We start from the raw sequence: 26,445 nt of genomic DNA on the forward strand, positions 1-26,445 counted from the left end.
CCATTTTAATACCTCATCTTCGCTTGTTAGTAAACTAGTGGTATGGGTGACTGATAGTCTGCACTCTTTACTGTAAAAAATGTTATAAGTAAAACACTACTCTAGGCGTTCTATATACCTCTGAAATAGGTCAGCTTGCGATGGTATGTAATTTTTTACTGGTTAGTTTTTTAATATTTCGCTTAACCGCTTTTACAACCGACTAAAGATTGTTCATATCTGTGTTTCATCTCTTTCTTCCCACTCAGACGTAAAAATGACATTTAAATATATCGGCGCTTTTTGGCAATAATATTGAATTTATAACTTTTAGTGTTATTTAAAATAATATGCATCGCAATTCCTTATACCGCTATAAACTTACGAAAAGCAATAGTTAACTGAAACTGGGATAAAGTACATATTTCTAATTTTGCAGGTAAACTATATTGCAACATAATGTATAAAAATTTTATATAATTTAAGATAGGTTGAATTGTTCTCAAAGTTTAATGGTAAGTGCAAATAAATTTCTATTTACGGTTTTTTTTTTACTAAATATACCAAGAAGGGGTTTAGTGTCAGCATACGCCTACAAACTAATACTTTTAACTTTTACACAGCAGTGGAAAAATTAAGATAAGTAATTCTTTACAAAAGATTTTTGCGTTGCTCTCATTTAATGCATCTTGACTAAACTACTAAATGTGGGAAGGTTTTTTCATGAAAATTTACCATTTGCTTGCTACTCTATTTTAAGGCGATATTCGCTGAGAACAATGTTAGCGATGGCCCCCTTAAACCTTACACTCATATATGCCTCTCAAACAGGAACTGCGGAATCCGTAGCTAAGGCTACCAATTGCTTTTAAATAAAATCTACTTGTAACTTTTGTTTACGAACTTTTATTAGGGAGTATACCACTTTTTATTGGAAAATGAACTCTTTGACAGAGTCCGACTTTTTTGCGCTAGCGAACTGAACAAGAAGGTAGTTATCTTTTTTACTAAAAAATATATGTATGATTCTTATATTATTTTAGTTTTTCCTAGAAGATTTGCATTACACTATCTTCGTTATTTCTACTACGGGAGATGGTGATCCTCCCGACAGTGCAGAAGAAGTATTGCAACTTTTTCTTTTCTTCTTTTTTTTTTATCAACTTATGATTGTCTGAATAAATTTTTTTTTCTTTCTAAGTTGTGGAAGGCAATAAGTAGAGTTGAAAAGAATATTTTCTCCAATGTACATTATGCAATACTAGGTTTGTTTGTCGTTTGCTTTAGTAAATGCTCTAACAATTAAATTTTTCATCCCATCTCTGAATAATAAAATTAACTTTGATTATTTTATTATTAAATTCTTTGGTCAGGCTATTGGTTAAGTATTGTTATAATTCCTTTTAATGCAAGGCCTCGGAAATAGTACATATAGTACATTTTGTGGAGCTGCCAAGTTTTTAGAGCAACAACTAAGTAGAGGAGGTGCCGTCTGTTTCTTATCGACTTGTATGGCAGATGATGCGGTCGGGTGATTATTTTTTTTAGTCCGTGAAGTGTTCCTTTTCTTTTGTGTGTAAATAATAAAACTCTTTCCTATCCCTATTTTGTAATGGTAGCATAAAACAGTTGAAGATTCTTAATTTTCTAGCCTCTATTTAGCTTCACAGCGACCATTATTTGAATCCCACCCGTTTTTTATATTTTTATTAATTTTTATTTAATTTATTTTACTAAAGATCTGTTTTTACTCTTGTCTTTTTTCTCAATTTCTTGTACCAATTTACAGTATTTTTACTTTTATTAAAATTTTTTTTATAACATATATATAAATTTGGTGTAAATAAAAACTTATAATCGTTTTATCTTTGCTATAAATTCGTTTAACAAATTTTTTACTAAAATAATCTATACCAAGTCATAAGACTCACTTACCTGTGTAAACATTTAAGTTACTAATGAATCCTTATATTATCGCCCCGAAACTTTTAAATAACTATTAATATTGTGTGACTACTTTATAAGAAATTATACTTTTTCTTTGCATTTTTTTTCAAAAGGATAGAAATTTCGATCTATCCGTGGCTTGACCGTTTAATTTACGAACTGAACAAAGTTTCTCAAGGAGAAAGCCAAAGTCTCGACATCCCCACTCTCGCGCTTACTCGGGATTTGGTGGTAAATTATTTTGTAAAGTTTAACGTGGTCTTATTTTTGGCTTGTAAATTTCATTGCGTCTATATATATCACATATGTTTGTCGAATCTTTTATAGAAATTTTTGTACAATAGTGTATAGCAAAATATATTTTGTTTAAATTTAATAAGTAATTGAGTTGGTTTTCTCCGTTAATTTTAATTATAAATAACAAGATTTTTAAAAACTGACATTATCTTCTTTTACTATTATAAGAACTTGCAAATTACTGATCTTCAAGTTCCGAAGTTTCCATCTCCCTTTCTTTCTCTTAAATTTGATTTAAATACTTCTGTTGAGGGGGATGTAATTTATTTTCTTTATTTATTTTAATTTTGTTAAATATTATACACTCACTAGATTTTCGTTGGTATTAATTTTTTTTCAAGTTTGCATAATTGTTTTAGTAATCTAATAAGATTTACATGGTTATCGTGTTATTATTAATTTATATAATTAACTTTAATAACAAATATTTATCTAGAAAAGTTTACATTCTTTTATTGTAAATTTAATTTTTTTATAAACGTCAATAAATTTATTTTTCAAATTGTTATTTACGAGTAAATTAATTTAATTATTTACAACACATTTAATAAGAAATATCTCTAACGCGTATAAATTACTCGATAAATATGCGCTTATCAGTCCACCGAGTGGCCACGCCAAAAAAAAAATTTCTTTAAAGCTTTTATTAAAGAAGTGAAGACGATCACATCAAAGTCTGCAGTAAAAGTTGTGAAAAAGGTTTTTCTCAATTATAATTTAAAAAAATTATTTCTAAATTTTTAAGATGGTCGTTTCCGTTGAGGATCTACCTTGCCGCTATAAACCCGGCGATGCTTTTGGCTTTGTTTGTCGCAATAATAAAGAGTATCATTGTTTTTGTCTTCTTTGATGACTGCAGTGTTTTTATTTTATATATAAAGTGAAGTGAATGCACTGCTGAGTCGTTTAAATTTGACTTCGCTTGCGGATCAAACTTTTACACTGCAGATTCGCCCTAAAGCTTACCGAAGTTGGCGTTCTTGCTGAAAATTTCTAAGCTGTACTGCTTTAATTTTTTTATAAGGCGAACTTCCGAAGCATCTACCACCGAGCGGGCACTCTCCCCGGTCGATCCTGACAAACTTTGTGGATATTCGGCGACCCCCCAGGAGAGTCTCTAATTATAATTGGTGCTCGATACGATTTTTATGCCTGTTTTACTTGTTTAGACGACCTTGCGGGCGTTTGCGGAGTGTTGCGCAGATCTACATGAGAGAAGTCAGTGTTTGCTCCTTAGCAGTCCTCAAGGTTACAATTTTTTTTTTGAAATTTCTTCACTCTCCTCGCTTGAGGGATCATTACTTGTTATGGGTTAAGGCAGTAGCAATTTTGGTAATAAATTCCGCTTCAGTTTCAGCAATCTTATTAAAAATAGTAATTATTAAATAGGAATTATTACTTGAAGACTTACAGTTTTGTTAGGCCAACTCTAAGATTTTATGATAAAACTTTGCTGAGAGTGGCAGTTTTCAGTAAAGGGCTTATGATACTGCGTTTAAAGTAGTCAGTTAGCTTCTTTTCCGACCTACTCTGCATTATAGGAAACTTAAATATTTTCTGATAAAAGCGGTGACGTACTCAATTTCATGTCGTTTGCGTTAGTCTTCGTCACAGATTTATTAAAAGCCTTCTAGCATATCCCCACCGGGCAACTCTAAGTGCCCTTAAACTTTGTATATCTCCGTGTGAAATATTCAGTGCTAACGGAGTTTAAAATTTTTCTGCTATTTTTAGGTAGACGTCATATTTAAATATTCTACCTGAAAAAGTTTGCTTGCATTGCTTACTAGGAAACTATTGTATTTCTAAAAACATACTATGCAGTGCGCCCGATAACAAAGATATTCAACTCGTTGTAGGAGCGGTGTCCACCAAAATACTTCAGAGTTGTCCTATTGAGTGTGCTGCCTATTATATACTTATAGGTCTTTTAGAGTATTCCAGCTTGTGCCAGAGCTCTGGCGGAAGTTTGTTGTCTCTGTTAAGCAAGTGGCCGAGTATGAACATTCCGTTTGAGAGACTTTTGGAACTTTTACCTCCTTTAAATCCGCGTTACTATTCTGCCTGTAGTTCGCCATTGGTCAATCCTTATCTTATAGAGGTCGCTTCTTTCGTTTGATAATAAATACCTATTTTATGTCAATTCTTTGTCGTTGTATTCCCTCTAGAAAAATTTAAAATATATCGCTAGATTGGTAGATCTTGTAATGCTATTTGTCGAGATAAGTATTGCGTTAAACTATTATATATACCTGTGAGGGTGATATGTAAAGGGTTATAATTAAGTTTTTACTAAATTCCTAAGACTAGTTTTTAACCTGTTATGCTTTACTAGTTTCTCTTATTGTGTCATTATAGTTTGTCTTTAGTGTTGTTGAGTTTCCTAACACTTGTCCGCCTTTAAACAAAGGCGTCTGCACTGGTTGGCTTGAGCAATTTGGAAAAACAATTTCTAGTACTTTCCTGCACATAAATGTTTCTTATTTTTTAAGTAACCACAATGTAGTTTCTAGACCTCTAACGGTTTTTTTAAGGCCTTCCAGATATTTTTGGTTTATTATTTAAAATAAGTTTAACTAAATTAGAAATATACTATATTGTAATCCACAATTAGTTTGCCTGATAATTTGCGGACACCCATAATAATGGTCTGCACCGGAACTGGTAGCTAATTCTTAACGCATATCTAGTAGACCTGTTTAATTTACATCTATTATCCTTTAAATATTATGAAAACTTTAATTTATAACATTAAGGGGTGGCCCCTTTTATCAGTTTTCTACGTCATCGCTACAGACAGCTCGTCAATAGCGACCCCAACTGGGCGCACTCACAGTTGGCCCAGCAGGGGCACCACCAGTTTTCTTGGAGAGCACCTCCCTTGGCACCTCGCTTCGCTAAGAGACTGGGTCCCACATGGCTTTTTTTTGGATGGTACTGCTCCTTTAAGCTGTGCTATATATTTTCTACAGTCGACTTCTTCTTCAAAACTTCAAGTTTACAGTAATTAAGTTTTTGTAATTAACTTAATCCTCAGCCGCACTTCCAAAGATGACTTCTTATTCAAAGCTGAACTGAAATATTTTCTGGAATTGGAAATTCTTACTAAGTTGACAACCGCGTTTTCAAGAGAAACCTCTGAAAAAATGTTATTTTTCGTTTGATATTAAAAAACATGTGCCTGAGTTGTGTGAAGATACGTACAACATAAACTGAGGGAGTATGGGAAAGAAATTGTTCAACTAATGGAGCAGGAGGCTGTACTTTACATATGTGGGTAGGTATAAGATTGTTAATGTAGATTGTTAATATTAGTATTTTTAAAAATATACTGATGGTGCTATTGAAAGAGATGCGTCTCGGATGATTAAGGAAGTGGAGATTGCTATTATTGAAATTCTCATGCAATATAAAGGTTTATAATATATTTTTATCTGTTAAAGAGTATTTTTCATGTTAACTAATTGCAGAAGTTACCAAGGAAGAGGCCATGGAACAGTTGCTAAAGTGGAATAGCACACATAAAGTTATTAGAGATGTGTGGATTTAGCTCGTTTTTATTGATTCTGCATCTTTACACTTACGAACTTTAAGGTTATTCTTACCTTTGAAGCATTTTCAATAATACATTAAAAGAAAATATAGACAAACTTTTGCAATTGACTTGAACTATCTACGTAAGCAGAGCAAAACCTTTTAATTTAAAGTGGGATATCTAGTATAGGGAAGAGATATTATTACCAGCGTGTTGACTAGTCCTTTCAGAGTAGTTATTTCTCAAGTATAGCATTCTGGAGCTGTTTACTCGCAGGGGTCTTCTCTCTTGGTAAAGCTAACCAACTTATATAAACCGATTTAACTGTTAAAGCTATAAAGGCTTAATATACGCCGTTGCGGTTTCTTTAAAGTACCGGAAGGCATTATGAGACGCTCTCAACTCTAAGTTTTATATAAGGTAAGTGAGTGGCGAATACTTTTTTATCAAAGAATTGTTAGGGTAATTTTGCAGGGGAAGTGAAAAGGGGTTTTCAACAACATTTTGTAAGTTTTACAGGTCTTAGTTCCAAGGATTTCTGGTACATACTTTCGTCTCAGTCTTTCGAAGGATTAGAGAATAATGAGGTGGAGGCGTTTTAAGCTATATAGATGTTTTAAAAACTGATTTTATAATATATATTTAGTGCAGCGTGAGATCGCTTTCAAAATTTTTAGAACTGTAAACTTCGTAATTGTAAAGTGGCTAAGTCTTTAGAGCACACAAGGTGCTACCGCTTAAAAAAGTTTAAAAATTATTAAGTGTGGTCTCCACTAACATAATAAAGGCAATATTAACTTGAAACTTTGTTTGCAAAGTTTTTTTTTAGTATAAATTAAATGAGCTTATGGGTAAAAATAAGCTTTACTTTCCTATTATTGTTACTAGCACTAATGTTAAATAAATGGGAAACTAAAAAGTTGTAAAAAGGGGTTAGTGATGTACATTTAATTTGTAACACGGAGGCACCAATCTCGCTCTAATAATATTTACAAATAAAAATAATTTAGTTTTGACTTGTTGTCTTAACAAGAGTGTTTCTTTTTCAAGTTTATAACTTGTAAGCATATATCGCCCCATTAGCCTCTTATAGCAGTAAGTAAAACGGTGGAGTCTATCTACTACCTCGGCTGGAAAATTTTGTAGAAAAAGCTATTTCCAGGTCTGAACGTAGTTCACTAGCATTAAACTATAGCGCCTCTTTAGCAAAATAGGAAGAGAAAGAGTAAGCAAGTAGCCCGCGCTTCCACCAGAGCTTGAAAAGTGCCTCACTGAGAAGACAAAAAGACAAGACCAAAGCGTGCCCCACAAAGAGATTAAATTTCAAGATTGAAGGGTGTCTACAGACTCTTCACAGTTGGCTACAATTTATACAAGGTCTCCTACTGGCTACATTTGCTCGCAAAATCTCTAAGACGGTAAAAAGATGCTCTCTTTCATTTACTTTTAAAGACAATTACACGTTTATAATAAAATATTGTCTGTAAAGGATCAGCATTTATAGGGCTAACCCAAAACCTTTGGATATATAATCGTTAAAAAGAAATAACCTGGTTTCAAAGCTATAATAACGATATTAAAAAACATAACTTGAACTTCTTTATTTTTACATTATCTAACAAAAAGTATGCTTGTTAATGCTGAATTACAAATGCAAAAAAAAAATCTTATCCAGTTGCTCCCGTTAATCGGAAGAGAGCACGGTAAGACACCGGGCTGGCTTTTTTCTTTTCAACCTTGTCTACACTACGATTGGTAGTGACCTAGTGACCCTTTGAGAAACCCATCTACCGGTACTGTAGCACCATCCAGCTGTTAAGATAATTTTGTCCTAATCTTTAGCATAAATTATACTACTAAATAGTTTTATTTTAGTTGAATCTTATAAAGGTCGAATGTTTTCTGGTCTGCATAACATTTTTTTAAACGCGAAAAAGTCTCAATTTAAAGAAACTTTAAAATTGGAGTAAGTAACTATTAATTTAACTAGCTTAACGATTTTTCTTCTATAAATAATTTAGTAGAATTAAACAAATAATTATATGTCACCTAGCCTTTGTGGTTATTACATTTTGCAATTTTCCTGGAATTTAGTTTATATCGTTTATGCATTTATAAAAATTTCGTAATAATCAATTAAAAAACCAATAGCCGAATTTTCATATTTAAATATCTGTTAACCATCCACAACTTCAACATATATGAATACTCAAATGGTGTTAGGTTTAAAAATATAAGCGAACAAGAAGATTACATATTTTTTAAAGTTTTAAGCTATAGCTAAGGTACAAATCAATCTTTAATTCGAAATGTCTTAAGAGCTTGGCGAATCTTTTCAATAAAAAAAATTTTCAATGTAATGTATGAGATGGAAGTTAATTGGTCTAAATTACTTTTTCTTAAAGCATGCATGTCGCTGGGTCGTGTTATTTACATAACGAATACGAAAACAGATTTCTTTTGGTTCAGTTTACCCAATAGACGGCTAGCTTTAAAATAAGTATGTTATAAATCTTCTGAAGCCGTCCTCCATATCTAGAGATTAGTGAACCTGGGTGAAATTTGGATTGCTGCTCCTTGCTTGCCAATATATATACATTAACCCTAAAGGGAGTGTGGCCCGAATTATACTTAATCTTTAATCCAAATTTGTTGGTGTTTACTACGACATGACTCTCTCGAGGAAAACCAATCGCGAAAACATTGGTATCATAGGGATGGAACTCTATTATCCCAGAAAGTGCGTAAAGCAACATGCTTTGGAAAAATATGATGGTAATACTTGAATGCTTGTACACACTGTAAAGAGAGTTTTTGCTCTTTTAAGGAGTTATTTAACGTAAGAGTGGTGGTACTTGCCTTAATGATTTTTTTTTTGTAGAAGGTTGCCTCCCTATTATGTAATTAGTAAGTAGTTGTATTTTTACTTAAAAAAATATATAATTAGATTATGTTTTTGTGCTAACTTTAAGCGTAAGTAGTCCCTTTTCACGCTAACTATATTAATAGTAAGCTTATAAATTTCCTGTTTAACTTTCTACAGGTGTCAGTCAGGGTAAGTACACTGTGGGCCTTGGCCAAACAACTATGAGTTTCTGTGATGACAGAGAAGACATTATTTCTATATGCTTGACAGTATTAGCAAAACTTGTTAAAAACTATAAAATAGACTACACTCAAATAGGTCGACTAGAGGTTAAAAAGTTTTTCTAGCTAATATCTTTTTTACTAACTTTCATAATTAATATATCATTTTATCAGGTAGGGACAGAGACAATTTTAGATCACTCAAAGTCGGTAAAGACAAACCTCATGCAACTTTTTGAAGAAAGCGGAAATACTGACGTAGAAGGCCTTGACACCACTAACGCATGCTACGGGGGGACGCAGGCTCTCTTCAATTCGTTGGCTTGGATCGAAAGCTCTGCTTATGACGGCCGCTATGCCGTAGTAATATGCGCTGACATTGCAGTGTATGCCGCCGGCCCCGCACGCCCCACTGGTATCCATCTTCTCTACAAGGATCCAACACCGCTCAACTCCTATTTTTTACTGTAGGCGGTGTCGCGGGGTGCGCCATGCTAGTCGGACCGGGTGCACCCATTGTAGTCCATTCCACTGCTAGGGTCAGTCATTTTCGGCACGCTTATGATTTTTACAAGGCTGAGATGTGCTCCGAATATCCTACGGTAGACGGATCGCTATCCATTAACTGTTATTTCGAGGCCATAGAGGTGAACTATAGTCGTTACGTGGCCAAGCAAAGGCATCTCTCCGCCAGCGCCGAGAGCCACCGAGATGTATCTTGCTCTGGTAGCCCGCTTGACTGGATCGCCGATTTTTATTGCTTCCACTCGCCCTTTACCAAACTGGTGAGGAAGTCCTTTGCTCGAATGCTTCATAGCGACTTCAAGGTTGACCCCAACTGCTTCAAATTTGAGGGTGTTCAGGAGAGTGCAGACAGAGATAAAACGTTTCTTGCATTGTCTGAAAAGCAGTTCTGTGAAAAAGTCGAGCCGTCACTGCTGCTTGCCAAAGAACTGGGAAATACCTACACGGCTTCGTTATACTGCGGGCTGATCTCGCTTATAGCAGCGCGGGGGAGAAACCTTTGCGGAAAGAAAGCTTGCATGTTTTCCTACGGCTCTGGCTTCGCCTCCTCGATGTTTCCCATAGAATTTTGTGACCCTGAAGCACAAGTGTATCGCCATTTCGAGGGGTTAGCCAAGGAATTAGAACACCGCTTAGTCTTGTCCCCGGAAGTTTTCGTAGATACTTTGAAAAAAAGGGAGGAGGCGCATGGCATGGCACCGTATAGACCCACCGGCTCTGTAGATGACCTTGCTTCCGGCTCTTACTATCTGGAGGCTGTGGACGAGAAGCGAAGAAGGACTTATTGTTTAAAGCAATAAAGCGCTATAGCCAGAGTATTTATAAATCCCATTTCTATATCACGTGCTTTACGCCATACCGAAGTGGGATAGCATTATTATAACAAGCGGATTCACTCCACAAAGCTGGTGACGCCACCAATATACAAGAGACTGGCGCAGCCGTGGGTATCGCTTTTATTAACAATAGTGGCGACCGTTTAAAAATCTTCATAAAAATTCCTGGAAAGCATACTTGATGCAGTTTTGGTGGCCATCAACGACTCCAAACATTTTTCTGGTGTTTATGAAATGTAGTCATGTAGTTATTATATAGAAAAAACAAACTTTTAAGTGGTTTGCGAGTAGAGTGACACTTCCTTGCGCCCCAGAACCTAAACACGGACACAAATCCACTCAGCGCAAGCAGCTTAATAAATAAATACACCCAGGGGGAAAGAAACCTCACGGTGCAGTCGTGTGAGCATGAAGCCAAAAGCTCCCGATCTTCCGAAAGACTTTGGTAGACAATGTTACTACGTCTGTGCGTATGCAAAGCGGTCAAAAAAAAAGGACCAAAGTTTTTCCACCGGAAGATCTTCGTGTTTTCCCAAAACGCACAGAAACTTGTGGGGTTGCACCGTAATTATTCTAAATAGGATTTATTTTGAGTCGCTTAGTGTTTCTATTTTGCCTATTAACCTTATAAAGCCGTCCGATGAACCGGTAGCAAGGGTTTCCTCGTCCACAGCGAGCAGGCAATCAACAGCTTCCGGGTGGCCCACTAACCGGTCACTAATATCACGCCACTCCCCCCAAGAGAAAATGTCCAAGGAGCCTTATTAGGAAACCATTTAAGCTAACATATTTACGAAAATACTTGTAGACGAAGAGTAAAAACCGTTCTGAGTGCCGCAGACTACCTTTGTGCCATTTTTTATAATAGCCACTGAAGAAAGCTCTTCGTCCAGTCCAATAGATCTAGCGAAGATAAGGTTTTATAAAAAAAGTCAAAAAAAATTATTACCTTTCTATTAAAATTCTCTTACGCATATTGACTGCAGAGAGGGTGCCATCGCCACTTTTAGTATAATTAAATTACTAATTATTCAAATAAAAGCACTAAAAACCTAGTCGCTAATAAAGTCTTGGTGGGATAATGAAAGGAAAAGGCAGATATATAATCAGCACAGTGACACAGCTCCATGATACTTCTGTCTGTTCTGGTATCCCAGGACTTAGCAGTAATGTTTTATTGAATGTTAATTTACGTTATGAAAAAGGGCAAGCACCTTTATTATTCCGTTATCGTCCCCTGTCACAAGCAAGTGCTCGTTTAGGACTTGAAGTGCATTGATGGGGTGTCTGAAATTTTCGGAAGGAGAGTAGAATATTTAATTGCGTCTTTAGAAAGAGAAGAGCGGAGAGTTAAAAAAAAATTACAGATGAGCGCGCTTCTTTTTACTAATAACGTTGCCGGTGGAGAGATCGAGTAGAGCAAGACTGCGATCTCGAGAGGCAGCGAAGAGCGCTATCCAAGTGGATGAAATGAGAAGAAAAGTTTAAAAAAAGGGTAAAAGCTCTCGCGTGAAGTGTGTAGCACAAACTGTACTAAATAGGACCTCTGGTGAAACTTTTAATTCAAACTTTTGTTTCATCTTCATAACTGAAACGAAGTGTACTTTTGTTTTATTATCTTAAGATAAACTTTTTTTGAACTAAATTATTTAAAAGTAAAAGTTGTTTGTTTTCATGTTTGTAAAAACTTAACTTGTTAGAAACGATAATAGTGTAATTATAAAAAAAAATGGATGCGACTATAAAAATACCACTCCCGTCCTGGGAAAAGTGCAAAGCTCGACATGACTTTTTAAAAGCCTTCCAATGACATTTTAATTCGTGTGCATCCTTCTCATAGCTATGTCTAGTGGGTTTTTATATAGCAAATGGACAAAACGGACGTACTGATAAAAATATAAAGGAAACCAATATGAAAAATAGAAAAATACACATAAACTCCCCCGTTAATAAGTCCTGAAGCGATATATTTGGCGTAGGGAGCAAAGGTAACGTCAAGAACTTGAAACTTAAAATTTATAGGAGGCGGAACAAAGCTTTCCTAAAGATTCAATAAAATACTAAAGATCAAAAACATTAAATTAATCACCGACTGACCTCCATACAAGGCGGATAACTAAGTAGACGACCACTAATCAAACTGCAACGAGCCAAAATAAAGTGTTTATATAGTAGAACACTTCAAATATATTTTTATTCCTCAAGAAACGCAGGCAGACCAAAAGGTGTGCCCTAGGGGGCTCTCCTTTTCAAAGAGTCCCAATCACACTCATAATACTTTTTACTGTACACGTACTACCCGGCCAAGTTTCGGCAGACCGTCCAATTCACCTTCAACTTCGGGGAAAAGCTAAACTGTAAGGTGGTGCGTTTGGTGCATTACGTTTTATAAAACCTCAGAAATTAGAAAAGCATAAAAATTAAAGTGGGCTGTCATTATATTTCTACATTTTCATCCGTTAAATTAGGGCCTGTGGTCGTTAGTTTAGAAGCAAGAGTGCCCAAATCGCATGAGTCCAATAATAAATGTAACAAAAGTACCGTGCACTAGCATATATTAATGAAAGAAACAAACACTTAAGTACGTCTAGATATGTTAAGGATAACACTACAAAGATGTATTAAAGGACTTTTTCCTATACGAGAACAATAGGAGATAAAGGAAACTAGCGAATCTGATTACGCTAAATACATTCGCTCATGGTCAATTGCTTGTGGGCAAAGTTAGCACTGGTGGGCACCCTAACTTTTGTCATTTGTTCAAAACAAATGTTCTTTTTGCTTCTAAATTTTTCAGAGTTCTAAAAAATTAACCGTTGTGTATAAAACCTTACAGAGACGAATTCCCTTAGTAAGGGTGAGGGTGTGGCCACAATTTATTAGATTTCAGGAAGTACCTATTTGCGTTTATGTTAAATATAAAAAAATATTCGCTTGGCTGCATGTTGAGACTGTTGAAGGGATGGGCGACTTCTGTACAACACCCTGTGTCAGTCTGCTTCGATGCACTCTCTCTAAAATTTTGCGTAAGGAAAGCATTAAAGCCAGTATTTATAGCCAATTTTTAAAAAATACTATAAAACTACAGTGCACCATAAAATAAAAGAAAACACAAGTTTTTAAAAATATTAATAATAGATAGAGCACACAAACAACTATTAAACTTTTCAGGCTTTGTCAACTCTAAGGAAAATAGAGTCTAAAGAAAGTTACCCTTACCTTTATAAATATTTACTCTATATATATTGTAATAAGTATAGTAATATAAAACCATTTAAGTGTGTCTATTGTTTGGAGACACTTTACTAAAAAAGCACGGCAAGTTTCTGGTAACAAATAGGTAAATATATACAAACAAGAACTTAGTTTCTAAGTTCTTGAAAATTACCCTTAACTAGAATTTCAATCTTACACGAAATAGTATTGTTTACTATAACAGTCAAACTATCAGATTTTTTGCAAATGGTAACTTTAAGAATTATAGCCTGGGATACATCTCAGCTCATATGTTAAGCTTGTAATATATAATTGATTTAAATTAGCAAATAACGAGTATACAGCTACAATAGAGCTTTTCGTGGCTTCCTCTTCATTTATACTTTTGTTCGTACTGAAGTTGCAAAGAGAGGCACATTATTCTAAATTCCTTAAGATTAACTGATGAATTATCGGGAACATATACGATCCAGTGGCCGAGGGTTATTCGCCATATGAAAAAAAATTATTTAAAGCAGGCGTTAATCTTCTGTCGAAAGGCTACTGCCGACGTCCCGTTTTTTTGGTCATGTGGGCTTTTCTTTTTCTTTTTTATGTGTTCCGCCTGGTACACGGGTAATTTTTTTTTCTTGTTTAACTTAAATTTTTTTTTTTTAATGCGTGTTTCTGTTATGATACTTTTAGCGCTGTTTATTTGTTATTTTCTTATTTAATAAAATGATAAGAATTTGCCTGTGATTTATTTTGTATAAAACTTCTTGTTTATCTTTACTTGTTTTGGGACAGTACTACATCGGATGATGGCCAGAATGGGGATGATGGGCTTGGAATAGTGGGAATTGACTTGGGAACCACTTATTCTTGCGTTGGGATTTACGAAAATAAAAGAGTGCAAATCATACCTAACGATCAGGGTAACCGAATAACTCCGTCTTACGTGGCGTTTGCCCCGGACGGCACTCTTTTAGTTGGTGATGCAGCCAAGAACCAGTTGGCTGCTAATCCTACTAATACTATTTTTGATTCCAAGCGCATTATTGGGCGTGAGTGGTCCGACAAATCGCTCCAGTCAGACATTAAATATTTTCCGTTTAAAGTTGTTAACAAAGGCAATAAACCTCACATTGAAGTCACAACTTCCTCTGGGCCTACACGACTCTCCCCCGAAGAAGTATCGGCCATGATCTTGAGGAAAATGAAAGAGATTTCAGAGGCCTATTTAAATAGAACAGTTACTAAAGCTGTTGTTACTGTACCGGCTTACTTCAACGATGCTCAGAGAAGGGCTACTAAAGATGCAGGCACCATAGCTGGCCTCAACGTCGTTCGTATAATTAACGAGCCCACGGCGGCTGCTATTGCATATGGTCTCAACAAGCAGGACTCTGAGAAAAATATTTTGGTGTACGATCTCGGCGGCGGGACCTTCGACGTTTCCCTTCTGACCATCGACAACGGAGTGTTTGAAGTTATTGCTACGTCGGGTGATACGCATCTGGGCGGTCAAGATTTTGATCAAAGGGTCATGGAACATTTTTTAAAGGTATTTTATTTTCTTAACTTCAAGATTATAAATTGTTATTTTAAATTTGTGTGCAGTTGTGGAAAAAAAAGTATCCCACCAAAGCAGATGTCGAAAAGGATCAGGCTGCCGTGCAAAAGTTACGTCGCGAAGTAGAGAAGGCCAAGCGCAGTCTGTCCTCGTTACCTGAAGCAAAAGTCGAGGTCGAATCCTTTTACCAAGGAGTCGATTTTTCTGAAACACTTACTCGGACTAAGTTTGAGGATTTGAATGCCGACTTGTTTAAAAGCACTTTGAAAACGGTTCAAAAAGTTTTAGATGATGCGAGTTTTAGCATCAAGGATGTCCACGAGGTAATCCTTGTGGGCGGCTCCACTCGCATCCCAAAAATCCATAGTTTGGTGAAGGATTTTTTTGGTGGTAAAGAGCTTAATTTGGGGCTTAACCCTGACGAGGCCGTGGCTTACGGCGCCGCCGTACAAGGAGGCATTCTTGGAGGTACTGCACAGGATGTTGTGCTCCTCGATGTCACTCCTTTGACTCTTGGCATTGAGACGGTCGGGGGAGTGTTTACTAAGCTGATCCCTCTGAATTCTTTGATCCCCGCACAGCATACACAGACTTTTTCCACTGCTCAGGATAACCAGGCTACAGTTACTATAAAAGTTTATGAGGGAGAGCGCCCGCTCACGCGCGATAACCATCTGTTGGGCCAATTCGACCTTACGGGGATCCCCCCGGCCCCCCGCGGAGTCCCGCAGATTGAGGTCACCTTTGCCGTAGATAACAACGGTATCCTCCGAGTTAAGGCAGAAGAGAAGGGCACGGGAAAAAAACAAGAGATCACTATTACTAATGATGATAACCGGCTTAGTGAAGCTGAGATTAAAAAGATGATTGATGATGCTAAGAAGTATGCGGAGACGGATAAAGAAAGAAGGAAAGTGGTCGACGCTCGGCAAGATCTTGAAAATCTTGCTTACCGGTATAAAAGGCTTTCCTCTCCTGCTGAGAAAGAAAACCGGCTTAGTGAAGCTGATAAGGACACTTTGACCAAAGCTGCTGAGGAGGCCATCTCCTTTCTCGATAATAATCCTTCTGCCACCCTCGACGAGTTGAGGCAACAGAAGGACGAGTTGGAAAAGGTGTGCAATCCTATCATCGCATCCCTTAACCGAAACGACGACAGCGCACAAGACCACTCGGAGTTGTAAGCTTTTCTTCTATACAGTAGTTAAATAAAATAATTTATATGGCTTAGTGACGTTAGCATTGCTCTCCTGCGCAGTAAAAAGCATTTGCTTATTTACGTGGTCTTTCTAGAACCTACAAGTGGTTAGTTAAGTTATATTATAGGATTGCACTAGAGATGTATTAGGAGTGGTATAACACTTAACTCAAAGTAACCGTTATAAAGACAATCACAATATTAGTTTTAATAGATCTGCTGTAATAAAGATGTTAATTTATATGGAACAAACATTTCATAAAAAGTAAAGCTAGAGGAGGAGCATTGTAGTTATAGTGAGTTATTAGCTTGACCTGTTTCGAATCTAAAGGCTAAACTAATGGGGCTTTATACAACTTAGCTAAAGCTACAACATGAAAACTGAAAACTGACCAAAAAATCTCGTTTTTTTGTAGTCTAAAACCTAGTTTTTTGCGTGAGGAAAAAAATTAAAAGAAAGCGCGACACCCTTGCGTAGGTGAAGTTTAAACTCTTGCAGGTTATTGCTTAAAATTTCCACTTAAAGCCTTATCCTCGTCTTAAGGGAGTGAAACTGGCTATTTAAATTTTTCAAACAATCCAAATTAACTATTAATTTAAGTAACGTGTAAGCTATTTTTTGTATGTAAGCATGAAAATTCTGCTGTCGCAAATATTTTATGCATCGTTATTACTTTAATCTACTTTTTCTGGTATCGGTAGCCGGTAACTATATTTAATATTTGTGACATGGACACAATTATTAAAAATGCCTATGCGAATTAAACTAAAACTTGATGGCAGTTGCTAAAGAAGATAAAGTCGGGACTTTACTTCACTATACAAGGCAACATTAAAAGTTTCTAAACTCACTTCTTGACTAAATTCGTCTAATCCTAGAGGTATCTTAAAAGCATTTCTTAGACTTATGATGAGCTGGACCTCTAAAAGGGTATGTTCGAGTATTAGCTCTATTAAAACATTATCTTCGACTGGAACAATCGTTTCGCAGAAAAACAAATAAAGAAGTCAAAGGATGGAAAACTACCACTCTATGTCGCACTCTCCAAGACGGTTCAACATCTTACAGTAGCCAAAGCTAACCAAAATGTATGAGAAGTAGACTGGTCCCTAGCAGCGGCGATTAATTTATTAACCGTATAAAGTTTCTGCACCTCAAATGAACCTTTAAATTTATTTTTAAGACTTGATTCAGAAATTTATCTTACTGAACGCAAATTTATGATTTTGTATACTTTAACAAATTTGTCTAATCTATTGCAGCAACGAAGTGTTCTCGCTCAACCCAAATACCTAAACGCTGCGAGTATATAAGCTCTCCTATATAGCCTATATATGAAGCTTACTTATTCTTTCATCAAAGGATCAATCCACTGTTTATGTTAGAAAATTAAGTTGAAAAACTAATTTTTTATAGAACTTAATCAAAAATAGTCGTTAAATAACGCCCAACAATCCTTTATTCGCAATAACTTTATACGCAAGAAGATTGTGTAGCCGGATAGAAATAAACATGAACCTAGTTATCTAAAGCGGTTTTTCAGTCTAATGCTTTGTAAAAATTTCAAAAAACATCATAGGTTAGAGATTTAAAGCTCGAGAACTGAACTAAAGTATATATAAAAAATTCATAATAACTAAACTTTTATTTACTAGTGAGGCTATCTTAAGACGGTGCTTCCAAGGAATCATCAAAACTTTCACTTTCATGGAGCCCACTCCCATTATTACTGTCTAACTCGGAAGAAGAATCAGATGCAGGTAACGTCTTTAAGGAAGTTTTCGGGTAAGGAGGCTTGTTTATAAACAAGCATAGTAAAGTTGTGTAAAGTATGAGTAGTTATATGCAAGTTAACTGTGAGTTTTGACATAGTAAAGAATTTAACAAAGTCGTTAATCAGCTTCTGAGAGTTGGATTCCCACTATGTAAATTTATTTATACTTTTTCAAGTGAAACAGAGATATGCTGAACTGAAATGGATCACCTTTTCAACTATTTGTTCGAGTTTGCTTCGCCCGCTGTTGACGCGCTGCCTCAGCTCGTTAGTTAACTTTGCAATTTGCGCTCTCTTCTCCTTTTCAAGTATTATAGAGTCACGTGGCGACAAAGGAGGGTAAGAGAAAAGATATACCCGAACAAAACTGACGTTGAGATCCTTTCTTGTGAATCCTCTGGCTAAGTTTCGCCGGATATATACATCATAGTTACGCACCACACGGCATATGATATCCGAAGTGGAGATTCCTGAGGGAGAAGTCAAGTAAACAAAATAACCCAAAAAAGCTTGTGTGCAGGAAAGCCTTCAGTTCTTTGGGTAGCAATGAACTTTCCAGCAGACTTAAGATGCCCGTAGATATCGGTAGCTTCCTCGCTGCCGTAGGGAAGATCATCGTGCGCAACATAGTCAATCTATGCAAACAATTAAAAAGATTCAAAGCTTGTACAGTGAGGCGCTGTATACATCATGGTCTTCTAAAAACTCGCTGGTAATAACCCAGGGCGCATATTCAAGCACTTCGTCCACATACCTACAGTGTCTCACAGCCTCAAATCTTAGTTTTAGAAAAAAATTAAGGCTAGAGGCAAAGTGCAAGAGTATTTATAAAGATATAATTACCTATTTTTTTCTTAAAACCAAAATAATATAAAATATAAAACTATTTTTTATTTTACTTAAAAGTAAACCTTTCTTTTTCATTCATAACAGTATCACCTTTTATTTTATGTGTAAGCTCATCTCCGCAAACTAAGAATAGTAAAAAAAAAAGTGGGATAAAGAGAGCTATAATAAGATGGTTCCTATACATAAAAGGTAAATAGTTATTAAGCTAAAAAACAATCTGTTAAAAGTTAAAAGTTCAAAACCTACTTAGGCTCAATTTTTATAACAAAAGTAAAAGTAAACCTCCAACTATAAGATAGCAGTTAGAAAAGGTATTTTTAGCTTGTTGAAGAGCGCGTGCGTGGCCAAAGTGGAAACAGTCAAAAATCCCGTCCGAATAGACTCTAACAGTACCTAGTTAGATATAATAAAAATAACTAGATCGACTAACAACTAGAGTTATTAAACACACCAGGCTTCTTTTTAATGCCTTGTTCCCTCAGTTCCCTAGTAAAAGGAGCAGCCTTAAAAAGGGCCTATTAAAATTACATGTTAAACCTAATATTTAAAAAACTGTTAAATATAATAAAAAACTTACAGAAGAAACTAAGTTTTCTTTATTGCCATTAACCTTTTTAGAAGATTCGGGCACTTCTCGAGCCTTCCGCTTACTCATTAACACAAAACTGAAAGAGGGCGACCTCTAAACCTTCCCCCGTGCGCAATGGGTCTCAGCAACCTCTAGAAAAGCCCCTACATACAGGGCTCCCTTCAAGCACTTAACCGAGTTAATAAAATATCGCATTAATTAACCGTAACCATAAAAATTAATTTATTATAATTTATAAGTTATTTGCCTTCGCAGCTTAATGCTATGAAGGGTTCTGGTTCAAAATAGTATTGTAAAAAGTGTCTACTAGATAGTTAAAACAAATTAATCAATTATAACTTGCAATGAGGTTATGAAGCTTTTCTGCGAGTAATTAATGACATAACTATTATTAAAACGTCATGAGATTCTTTTGTAAACTATATAAAAGTTAAAATTTTGAATATTTTAGTATTAAATATCAAAAATAAATGAAACACTTTACATTTACGTCGTGTACATTCGAAAGCTCAAAGCCGACACCTAAGAAGCGACCAGTATTGGATTCAGCTTATTGGATTGGACGGCAGTAAATTTTATAATTTGAAGTTCTGTGTAGATAAACTGCTGGATAAAAATTGGAATAAAGCCATATTTTGAGTTTATATATAGCTTGCAGAGCTTCTCTATCTCCTAACGTTAAAACACGAAGAAATTCAACAGCTCTTTGATATACCTTTTCATCTTAATCATAAGTTCACTGTTTACAAATACAACAGTGTCATTTGACCATATTGTTATTTTTCCTAACAGTTATTCCCCACGGAAGGGTTACAACTTATCGAAATTTTTAATAAACCAACATTGAATATAAAATAAAATTATCGCCTTATGTAGTGTATGTCAAAAGGTTAAATTTTTTGGATAAAAACTCCATGACTTTTTGAAATTTTTAGTCATCTCTGATAGCCTTGAAAGGGCGAAACTACTGATTTTCCCAGTATTCTTCCTCTGTGAATGACTGACTAGATGTTTTTGATGGAATCAACTTTTTCTAAATGTGCACTAATAGCGGGTCGTTTGTTCAGGAAACTTTAATTTTTTAGTAAAAGTTCCCAATTTTTATTAAATTGTATAAGACACTTCTGTAAAATTACCCTGTCAAAATGTTTTTTTCCCAATAGTTCATCTTGAACGGTTCAAATGAAGTTGCTTAAAAATTATTTTTAAGTATATGGTAAACTCAAATAACGTAGCATTTTCGTAAAACAGTTCAGTCAACCTTTTCTTGGTCATAACAACCATTTATGCCCTGTATTATTTAAATCCTTATTTTGATTTATTCTCTTGTGTATGGTAGCAGAATGTTCCTGAATGTTCCCGAAAGGTTGTAGGGTTTAAATGCTTCTTCGAAGGATTCGGAGGGAGTTCTTCCTTGTGGGCGTTGAAGCTTGTGCGAGGGTGGAGTCTGGTGTGGTAGTTAGTTCTTTGGCGTGTTCGTTAGTAAATCTGGCGGGCAACCCCATTAAACTGTTAAATAAATAATTCTTGTTGCCCTTCGCTACATTGTATAGGCGCTTTAGTTGGGCACTAGGGGAGAAGAGTGTGTTTTGGGCTAACACTTGTCCATGGATACCTGGAGTAGTTGCCTACGCAAATTAAGAGTGCACGCCAACCTAGAGATAATAAAAATTTTATGGCTAGGCAAAAACCTATTTTTAAGATCTTTAATAATATTTGCAAATAACAATTAATGCCTTATATGCGAACTTTGTATAATACAACTTAATCGCTTTTTCTGTTAAAATTAGTGAGAAGTTTATATAAACGGAATGAGCCGAGGACGTGCTAAAAGATTGAACATAAAAGGTTTCCTAACTTGGTCAGTACCCTAATAAATGTATTCAAGTGGAATTTAACTGGCAAGAAACTAAAGCCTCACATAAATGTTACCGTAATATGTTATATACGAGTTCAGAGCGATCACTTTTATTTATTACCAGCATAGACCACCGCTGCCAAAGGTAATATTGTTGAAAGGAAGTTACAGTATTCTATCCCTCTGGGTCTATCAAAAATAAAGTATGCGAGTTCTCGTTTTTGGACAAATATGCATTAAATAACTTTTAAATATGTTGTAACTTTAGAATGAAAGTTCTCGTAGAATAGCATCTTATTTACGTATGAAAGTGCAGGCTGGCGCGCTTTAAATTAAAGTCTAAAACTTGTACTATGTTGCGTTAAAACAGATCCCTTATTACCGATAAGCTTTTTTAGCATTATTTTTTTAAGAAGACATCACTCTAGACCAAAGCTATCTGGTAGCAACCTTAAAACATTGACAGACTTAAGATAATCTCAAAGAACTTATGAATTTAACTTTTAGAAGTTCTGTTGTTGTCTTTAAGATAAGGAACTAATGTATTACCTTATAAACTCCACATTTTGCTTTGCTCGGAATACTTCCGTTTAATTTCTTATTGCCTATAATGACACGAAACCATATATAATCCAATTATGTGTTTGGCTGCGTAACTCCTGCACATTAGACTAGCGGTTTCACGGTATATACACTTTAGAATTTAAACTGATCAAAGTAAACCTTAGTTTTTTACCTTAAGGTAAGTCCACTAACATAGCTTTCAGTCTTTTCTCTTAGTAAAATAAACATTTATTACAGTTTCAATTTGGTAAGAGCTAGTGTTATTGCTTGGATGTTATTTAAAATAATTTTCTACAAATATATTTCTATGTGTGTTACCATAAATCTTTAAATTATACAATTTAATATGATTTATCTACCATTAAAAAATTTATTTTCTTCGTGAACAGTATGGCTATAGATTGTAACAGTTACTGACTTTAAGAGGTTGATCTTAAAATAAAACTTAAATTTTGGCGCACTTTAGTCCTAATTAAACATCTTATTAAGGAATTAGCTTCAAGGCATATGTGGATAGAAGATAAATAACTATCATTATCCGATAAGTTTGAGTACATGCGGGAGCAATTGAAGGCACAAGAGTAACAGCCCTCAACTCTCTTTTTTTTTCAGTGGTTTTGTGGAGCTCCATTATGCAACTGAAATTTAGGTGTTGATTTCACAGATTGTAAGTCTTCGAGAGCTTGCATTATATTATAGACAGCAAAGTAATATAAAACAGATATAAAGTATATTATAGACAATAGACAATGAAGTAATATAGTACAAGGAAGCACTGTATTTTTATTTTGATTATTATACGCTCCCAGACGCACTAAACCCAACCGTACAACAAACGAAGAAAAAAATCTGCGAGTGCGCGAGCCAACCTTATATGCATGTGCACTTCCCTTGAACACTGTCCTCATACTATAAACAAGTGATAAAAGTGTAGCACTTTTTGGAAAACCATGAACGTAAGTCAATTTATCTTTTAAATGTAGGCGTACAAGCCCTACATCGCGTTGAGAAACGCTAGACGACTTTAATTAGCTAGCATTTCTAGTGTTATTTACATTATTTTAAAGTAAATCTATTTTTCTATCCAAGTAATCTTATAAAGTAAGAAACCAGTTACGGACATTAAAACTCTGACTTCAAGTCTCAGTTACTTGATTTGACTTTCTTGGATTAAAAGTAATTAGTTTAATGGTAAAACTCCAAGTTCTGACCTTGTGTTAAATTGCCTTCTTCAATTGGATTCTAAGTTAAAAGCAGTCGCCCACTGACCTTGAGGTAAAGCTATTAAGTCAACGACAACTATTTTACCTCTTCTTAGTAATCCTTTAGTTTCAATTCATTATGTAGGCGACAGCCTATGTTTTTTTAAAGGATCGAAGGGATGTAGCCAAGGGTGTATGAGTATAACCTTTTGCGTACTTGCAATATAATAACTATAACTTTGTACATTTATTCTGTGTTGCAGTTGCTTAGAATGCAAAGTACAACGTATTCAATAATTAATTTAACTTATCCATGCGGCACTAACACAGTGCGATACTCAGAGTAGCTGCTAAACTATCACCTAACCATCTTGAACTAAAAAATATAAAGATTTCTTTTTTAATTTCCAGACGATCTGAACAAACTATCGCTTTAAATTCTTTCTAGTAAGATAATCTAAAGGTATAGTTAACTCCACTGGTAAAAGGTGTAAAGGCTTACTGCGTCTAAGAAATCACAATTAAATTGCTTGCAGTTGTAATTGAAAAATATATAAATGAGTCGCTCTTATAACCAGGCTCATTTACTAGTACAAGGTGCAAAAATTCTTGATTACTTTTAATAAAATTATTAAAATGTATAGTCACGTCAGAATCTGAGGCTGACTGCACCAATTATTTTATAACGATATTATAAATTTGAAAAATAAGGTTAAGGTAAATTTATTTATTATAAGAGACATTTTGCATTTTAAAAAAATTTCCAACTAGCGGTAGTCCTACAGGATTCAAGTCTATAGCTTAACACTGGGCAGTAAAAAAAATAAAAACTTAAAAAAAATAATAAAAGTATAGTGAAGAAAAGGTCCCGCCACAAACACTTCAGAAGATTAGCCATTTACAATAACGAATTCTTATAAGTTACAAAAGTTATATGTAGTTTTTTTTTTAATATGAACTCGCTTCAACACTGGAATTCATAAACTTTAAAAAAAAATCTTTTATGGGGCCTTCTGCAATTATCGTTGGCGCTCACAAGTGCATAAGTAATAAAAATAATTATGATAAAAAAGTTTATCGTGAACCTAAAAGCCATATGGAGAAACTTTTCGTAGGGCACCTGAATTATACCAGTTTGATTAACGTCCTCGGCCTTCCAAAAATCCAATTATAATAATAACTTACTATTCCGTGAGAAAAGTAAGCTACCTTAAAGGCGTTAGTGAGCAGCTGAAGCATCACGCAGCACTGTATAAAGTCGTCAAAGGCCATCGAGTGAGTGCCGTAACGATCAAACTTCCTAATCAGCATGGCGACGATAGACGGGGAAAGATTGAAGCCGGACGCCTGCAACGTGGCTGACAACTCCTGATGGTCGACGGAACCGGACCGGTTGTGATCAGCTCGCAGAAACTGGAATTCGTTAAAGGTGTCAACAGGCGGCAAGACGCACACACGCTTCGTGACGTATACCGAATGTTTCCAGTCTTCCACATACTTCCATACGTTTTTGAACTCCTCAAATTCCAACTCTCCACTTTGATTTCGGTCAAACATGTTGATCATGAGTCGTACTGTTTCGGGGTTGAAAGAGTGCTGCATCCCGCTGGCAAGCTGCGTGGAATCCAAAAATCAGAAGTCGTTGAACGTGCGCGAAAAGTTGTACACGTATTAATTAAGCATTTTATTATTCATGTTGAAATGGAAAAAAACTACAATATAAAATACACCACTTATGAACTTACGGCTGATTGAAGTTCACTGGAAGAGATTCTACCACTTCCGTTACGATCAACTTTGCGAAATAACTCCATCAAATTAACTTTACCCGATAAGAGTAAGAAATCAGTAAATTGCTAACTTTGCAACAGACATTAGCACATAAATAAAATAATTCATCGATGAGCCAGAAAAAAAGCACGACGCTGTTTAAAGAACCGGGTGAGTAGCCAGACAAAGTGGTGAAAAGAACAGGAAACTATAAGCATTCGGAAGAAAAAAAATACTAGATTCTATACTTTTCCCCACCATTTTTAAGAAATTAGTCTTTAGCAAAAACTAGGGGAAACAACAGCGTACCGCTGGCAGCAAATATAATTATAATAAATAAAAAAGTGCGAAACCGGCGGAAGTTGACACGTTAATTACAGGGAGAGTAGGCGGATAGCCCTGAGTCAAGCCTGGAGTATTGTAAGCTCCTAAACAGTGCATGGCATAGATACTCGGTAAACTTTAGATAAATTTATTTTACATAAATCTTACCTTGTGGAGGATAAGACGGCTGAGAATAAGTTGTCTGCCCGTAGCCAGGCTGGCCATAAGACGGTGAGGACGTATTAGATTGACTAAAATTTGAACTGTAACCGGGCTGACCAAACTGCGGAGAATGACCTGTTTGGCTCATAGACGAACTAAAGCCGGGCTGGCCAAACTGCGAAGTATGGCCAGCTTGGCCCATGGATGAACTGTAGCCGGGCTGGCCGAACTGTGGAGAATGGCCTGTTTGACTCATAGAGGAACTGTGGCCGGGCTGGCCATAAGTGGATGGATTTGTGCCAGGATAGCGGTGGGGTAGCATTAATAAGTAAAATAGAGATCTGCAAAAAAATATATAGGTATTATAGAGAAACAAATAAAGATATAAAACTATTATTTTAAAAAATAAAAAAAAACAAAATTACTCTATATGACAAAGGGAGTAACGAAAAAACTTTAATAAGATAAAAAATATAGTAGCACAATAGGATAACTCTCCATCTACACATAATAGTTTGAACGTATTTTATATAAAAAATATGCGCAGCATTCATACAGCAAGAAATCGAGAAATTATTAAACACGTAATTATAAATCAGTGTTTAACCCACAGATAATAAAAAGTTATGGGCACATCTCTATTATTTTTATATAGAACCTTTTTATATAATACACAATATATAAAGCCGACGACTTTATCAGGAGGTCTAGAGGCGAAAGCTGCAAATCCTTAAAGAAGCAGAAAGACGGGATCTATAAAATTAATTTTCCATGGAAAGCTTAGTGGAATGTTTTTGGTGCTTTTTCATTAGTTTTTAAAAGGGCACACGAGAGATTTTGAGATATTTCGAACAATTTTTTAGATTCTATAGTACAGAAGCGTCGTTATTACACTAAGGCTTCTGCATTTGAAAATAGTTTATTCGTTTTCATAAAACTTAAATCTGGTGGTACTACACCGCCCACCAAACACTTAGGCATAAGGAAATAACATATGTGGCTTTTTAAATATGACGCTATTTACTTAATTACGGTAGGACTTTTATACCTTACGGATAGTACCTTTATTGCTAGGGCAAATTTAATGAAATTAAAACCATAAATCTTTAGGCGAGCGGTTCCGAAGTCTTTCCATTATCTCTTTTATACACCTTTAGGGAAAAAAAACATATACTGGCTC

General features: G+C 35.3%; 6 protein-coding genes across 13 annotated transcripts; 3 read left to right on the forward strand and 3 right to left on the reverse strand.

Moving 5' to 3' along the window:
• Positions 1 to 762: 762 nt before the first annotated feature.
• Positions 763 to 5,815, forward strand: LOC135145334 (methionine synthase reductase-like). 5 transcript variants are annotated; one of them, XM_064077437.1, is made up of 21 exons: positions 763 to 833; positions 893 to 970; positions 1,023 to 1,103; positions 1,181 to 1,244; positions 1,393 to 1,510; positions 2,040 to 2,157; positions 2,392 to 2,481; positions 2,824 to 2,922; positions 2,969 to 3,048; positions 3,105 to 3,193; positions 3,248 to 3,336; positions 3,393 to 3,471; positions 4,149 to 4,324; positions 4,582 to 4,678; positions 4,730 to 4,775; positions 4,838 to 4,887; positions 4,980 to 5,157; positions 5,261 to 5,371; positions 5,420 to 5,500; positions 5,574 to 5,638; positions 5,694 to 5,815. In XM_064077437.1, exons 1-21 carry the CDS (start codon positions 768 to 770, stop codon positions 5,771 to 5,773), a joined length of 1,935 nt encoding a protein of 644 aa, XP_063933507.1. In that variant the 5' UTR covers positions 763 to 767; the 3' UTR covers positions 5,774 to 5,815. The 5 variants fall into 5 exon arrangements, with proteins under 5 accessions (XP_063933507.1, XP_063933508.1, XP_063933509.1 ...); XM_064077438.1 differs by having other exon boundaries at positions 4,158 to 4,324; XM_064077439.1 differs by having other exon boundaries at positions 2,987 to 3,048.
• Positions 5,816 to 8,319: 2,504 nt separating this feature from the next.
• Positions 8,320 to 10,170, forward strand: LOC135145349 (uncharacterized). Its single transcript, XM_064077455.1, has 4 exons — positions 8,320 to 8,533; positions 8,802 to 8,953; positions 9,020 to 9,260; positions 9,317 to 10,170. Exons 1-4 carry the CDS (start codon positions 8,428 to 8,430, stop codon positions 10,168 to 10,170), a joined length of 1,353 nt encoding a protein of 450 aa, XP_063933525.1. The 5' UTR covers positions 8,320 to 8,427.
• Positions 10,171 to 10,317: 147 nt separating this feature from the next.
• On the reverse strand, positions 10,318 to 13,653 carry LOC135145322 (uncharacterized). 4 transcript variants are annotated; one of them, XM_064077431.1, is made up of 17 exons: positions 13,595 to 13,653; positions 13,104 to 13,220; positions 12,655 to 12,753; positions 12,506 to 12,601; positions 12,304 to 12,451; positions 12,138 to 12,247; positions 11,958 to 12,052; positions 11,572 to 11,659; positions 11,421 to 11,493; positions 11,259 to 11,365; positions 11,156 to 11,209; positions 11,030 to 11,109; positions 10,831 to 10,966; positions 10,705 to 10,779; positions 10,593 to 10,646; positions 10,477 to 10,523; positions 10,318 to 10,426 (listed from the first exon to the last, which is right to left on the reverse strand). In XM_064077431.1, exons 5-17 carry the CDS (start codon positions 12,307 to 12,309, stop codon positions 10,350 to 10,352), a joined length of 1,002 nt encoding a protein of 333 aa, XP_063933501.1. In that variant the 5' UTR covers positions 12,310 to 12,451; positions 12,506 to 12,601; positions 12,655 to 12,753; positions 13,104 to 13,220; positions 13,595 to 13,653; the 3' UTR covers positions 10,318 to 10,349. The 4 variants fall into 4 exon arrangements, with proteins under 4 accessions (XP_063933501.1, XP_063933503.1, XP_063933502.1 ...); XM_064077433.1 differs by lacking the exons at positions 13,104 to 13,220; positions 13,595 to 13,653 and adding an exon at positions 12,890 to 12,908; XM_064077434.1 differs by lacking the exons at positions 13,104 to 13,220; positions 13,595 to 13,653 and having other exon boundaries at positions 10,339 to 10,426; positions 10,598 to 10,646; positions 12,655 to 12,830.
• Positions 13,654 to 13,954: 301 nt separating this feature from the next.
• Positions 13,955 to 16,204, forward strand: LOC135145321 (endoplasmic reticulum chaperone BiP-like). The gene is made up of 3 exons (XM_064077430.1): positions 13,955 to 14,037; positions 14,209 to 14,965; positions 15,022 to 16,204. Exons 1-3 carry the CDS (start codon positions 13,991 to 13,993, stop codon positions 16,156 to 16,158), a joined length of 1,941 nt encoding a protein of 646 aa, XP_063933500.1. The 5' UTR covers positions 13,955 to 13,990; the 3' UTR covers positions 16,159 to 16,204.
• A 1,619-nt stretch (positions 16,205 to 17,823) lies between these two features.
• On the reverse strand, positions 17,824 to 19,456 carry LOC135145368 (choline-phosphate cytidylyltransferase B-like). Its single transcript, XM_064077476.1, has 10 exons — positions 19,374 to 19,456; positions 19,248 to 19,311; positions 19,079 to 19,189; positions 18,859 to 18,919; positions 18,635 to 18,725; positions 18,474 to 18,582; positions 18,305 to 18,417; positions 18,158 to 18,247; positions 18,029 to 18,094; positions 17,824 to 17,967 (listed from the first exon to the last, which is right to left on the reverse strand). The coding sequence occupies exons 1-10, from the start codon at positions 19,449 to 19,451 to the stop codon at positions 17,839 to 17,841; spliced, it is 912 nt and encodes a 303-aa protein (XP_063933546.1). The 5' UTR covers positions 19,452 to 19,456; the 3' UTR covers positions 17,824 to 17,838.
• A 4,274-nt stretch (positions 19,457 to 23,730) lies between these two features.
• On the reverse strand, positions 23,731 to 26,062 carry LOC135145362 (programmed cell death protein 6-like). Its single transcript, XM_064077471.1, has 8 exons — positions 25,924 to 26,062; positions 25,272 to 25,606; positions 25,133 to 25,207; positions 24,755 to 24,831; positions 24,483 to 24,623; positions 24,219 to 24,422; positions 24,095 to 24,162; positions 23,731 to 23,816 (listed from the first exon to the last, which is right to left on the reverse strand). Exons 2-8 carry the CDS (start codon positions 25,585 to 25,587, stop codon positions 23,804 to 23,806), a joined length of 894 nt encoding a protein of 297 aa, XP_063933541.1. The 5' UTR covers positions 25,588 to 25,606; positions 25,924 to 26,062; the 3' UTR covers positions 23,731 to 23,803.
• Positions 26,063 to 26,445: the final 383 nt, after the last annotated feature.

This window comes from Zophobas morio, unplaced genomic scaffold (genome assembly GCF_036711695.1).
Source record: "Zophobas morio isolate AGI-343-1 ecotype UQ-CSIRO unplaced genomic scaffold, CSIRO_AGI_Zmor_V1 ptg000144l, whole genome shotgun sequence".
Taxonomy (NCBI): domain Eukaryota; kingdom Metazoa; phylum Arthropoda; class Insecta; order Coleoptera; family Tenebrionidae; genus Zophobas; species Zophobas morio.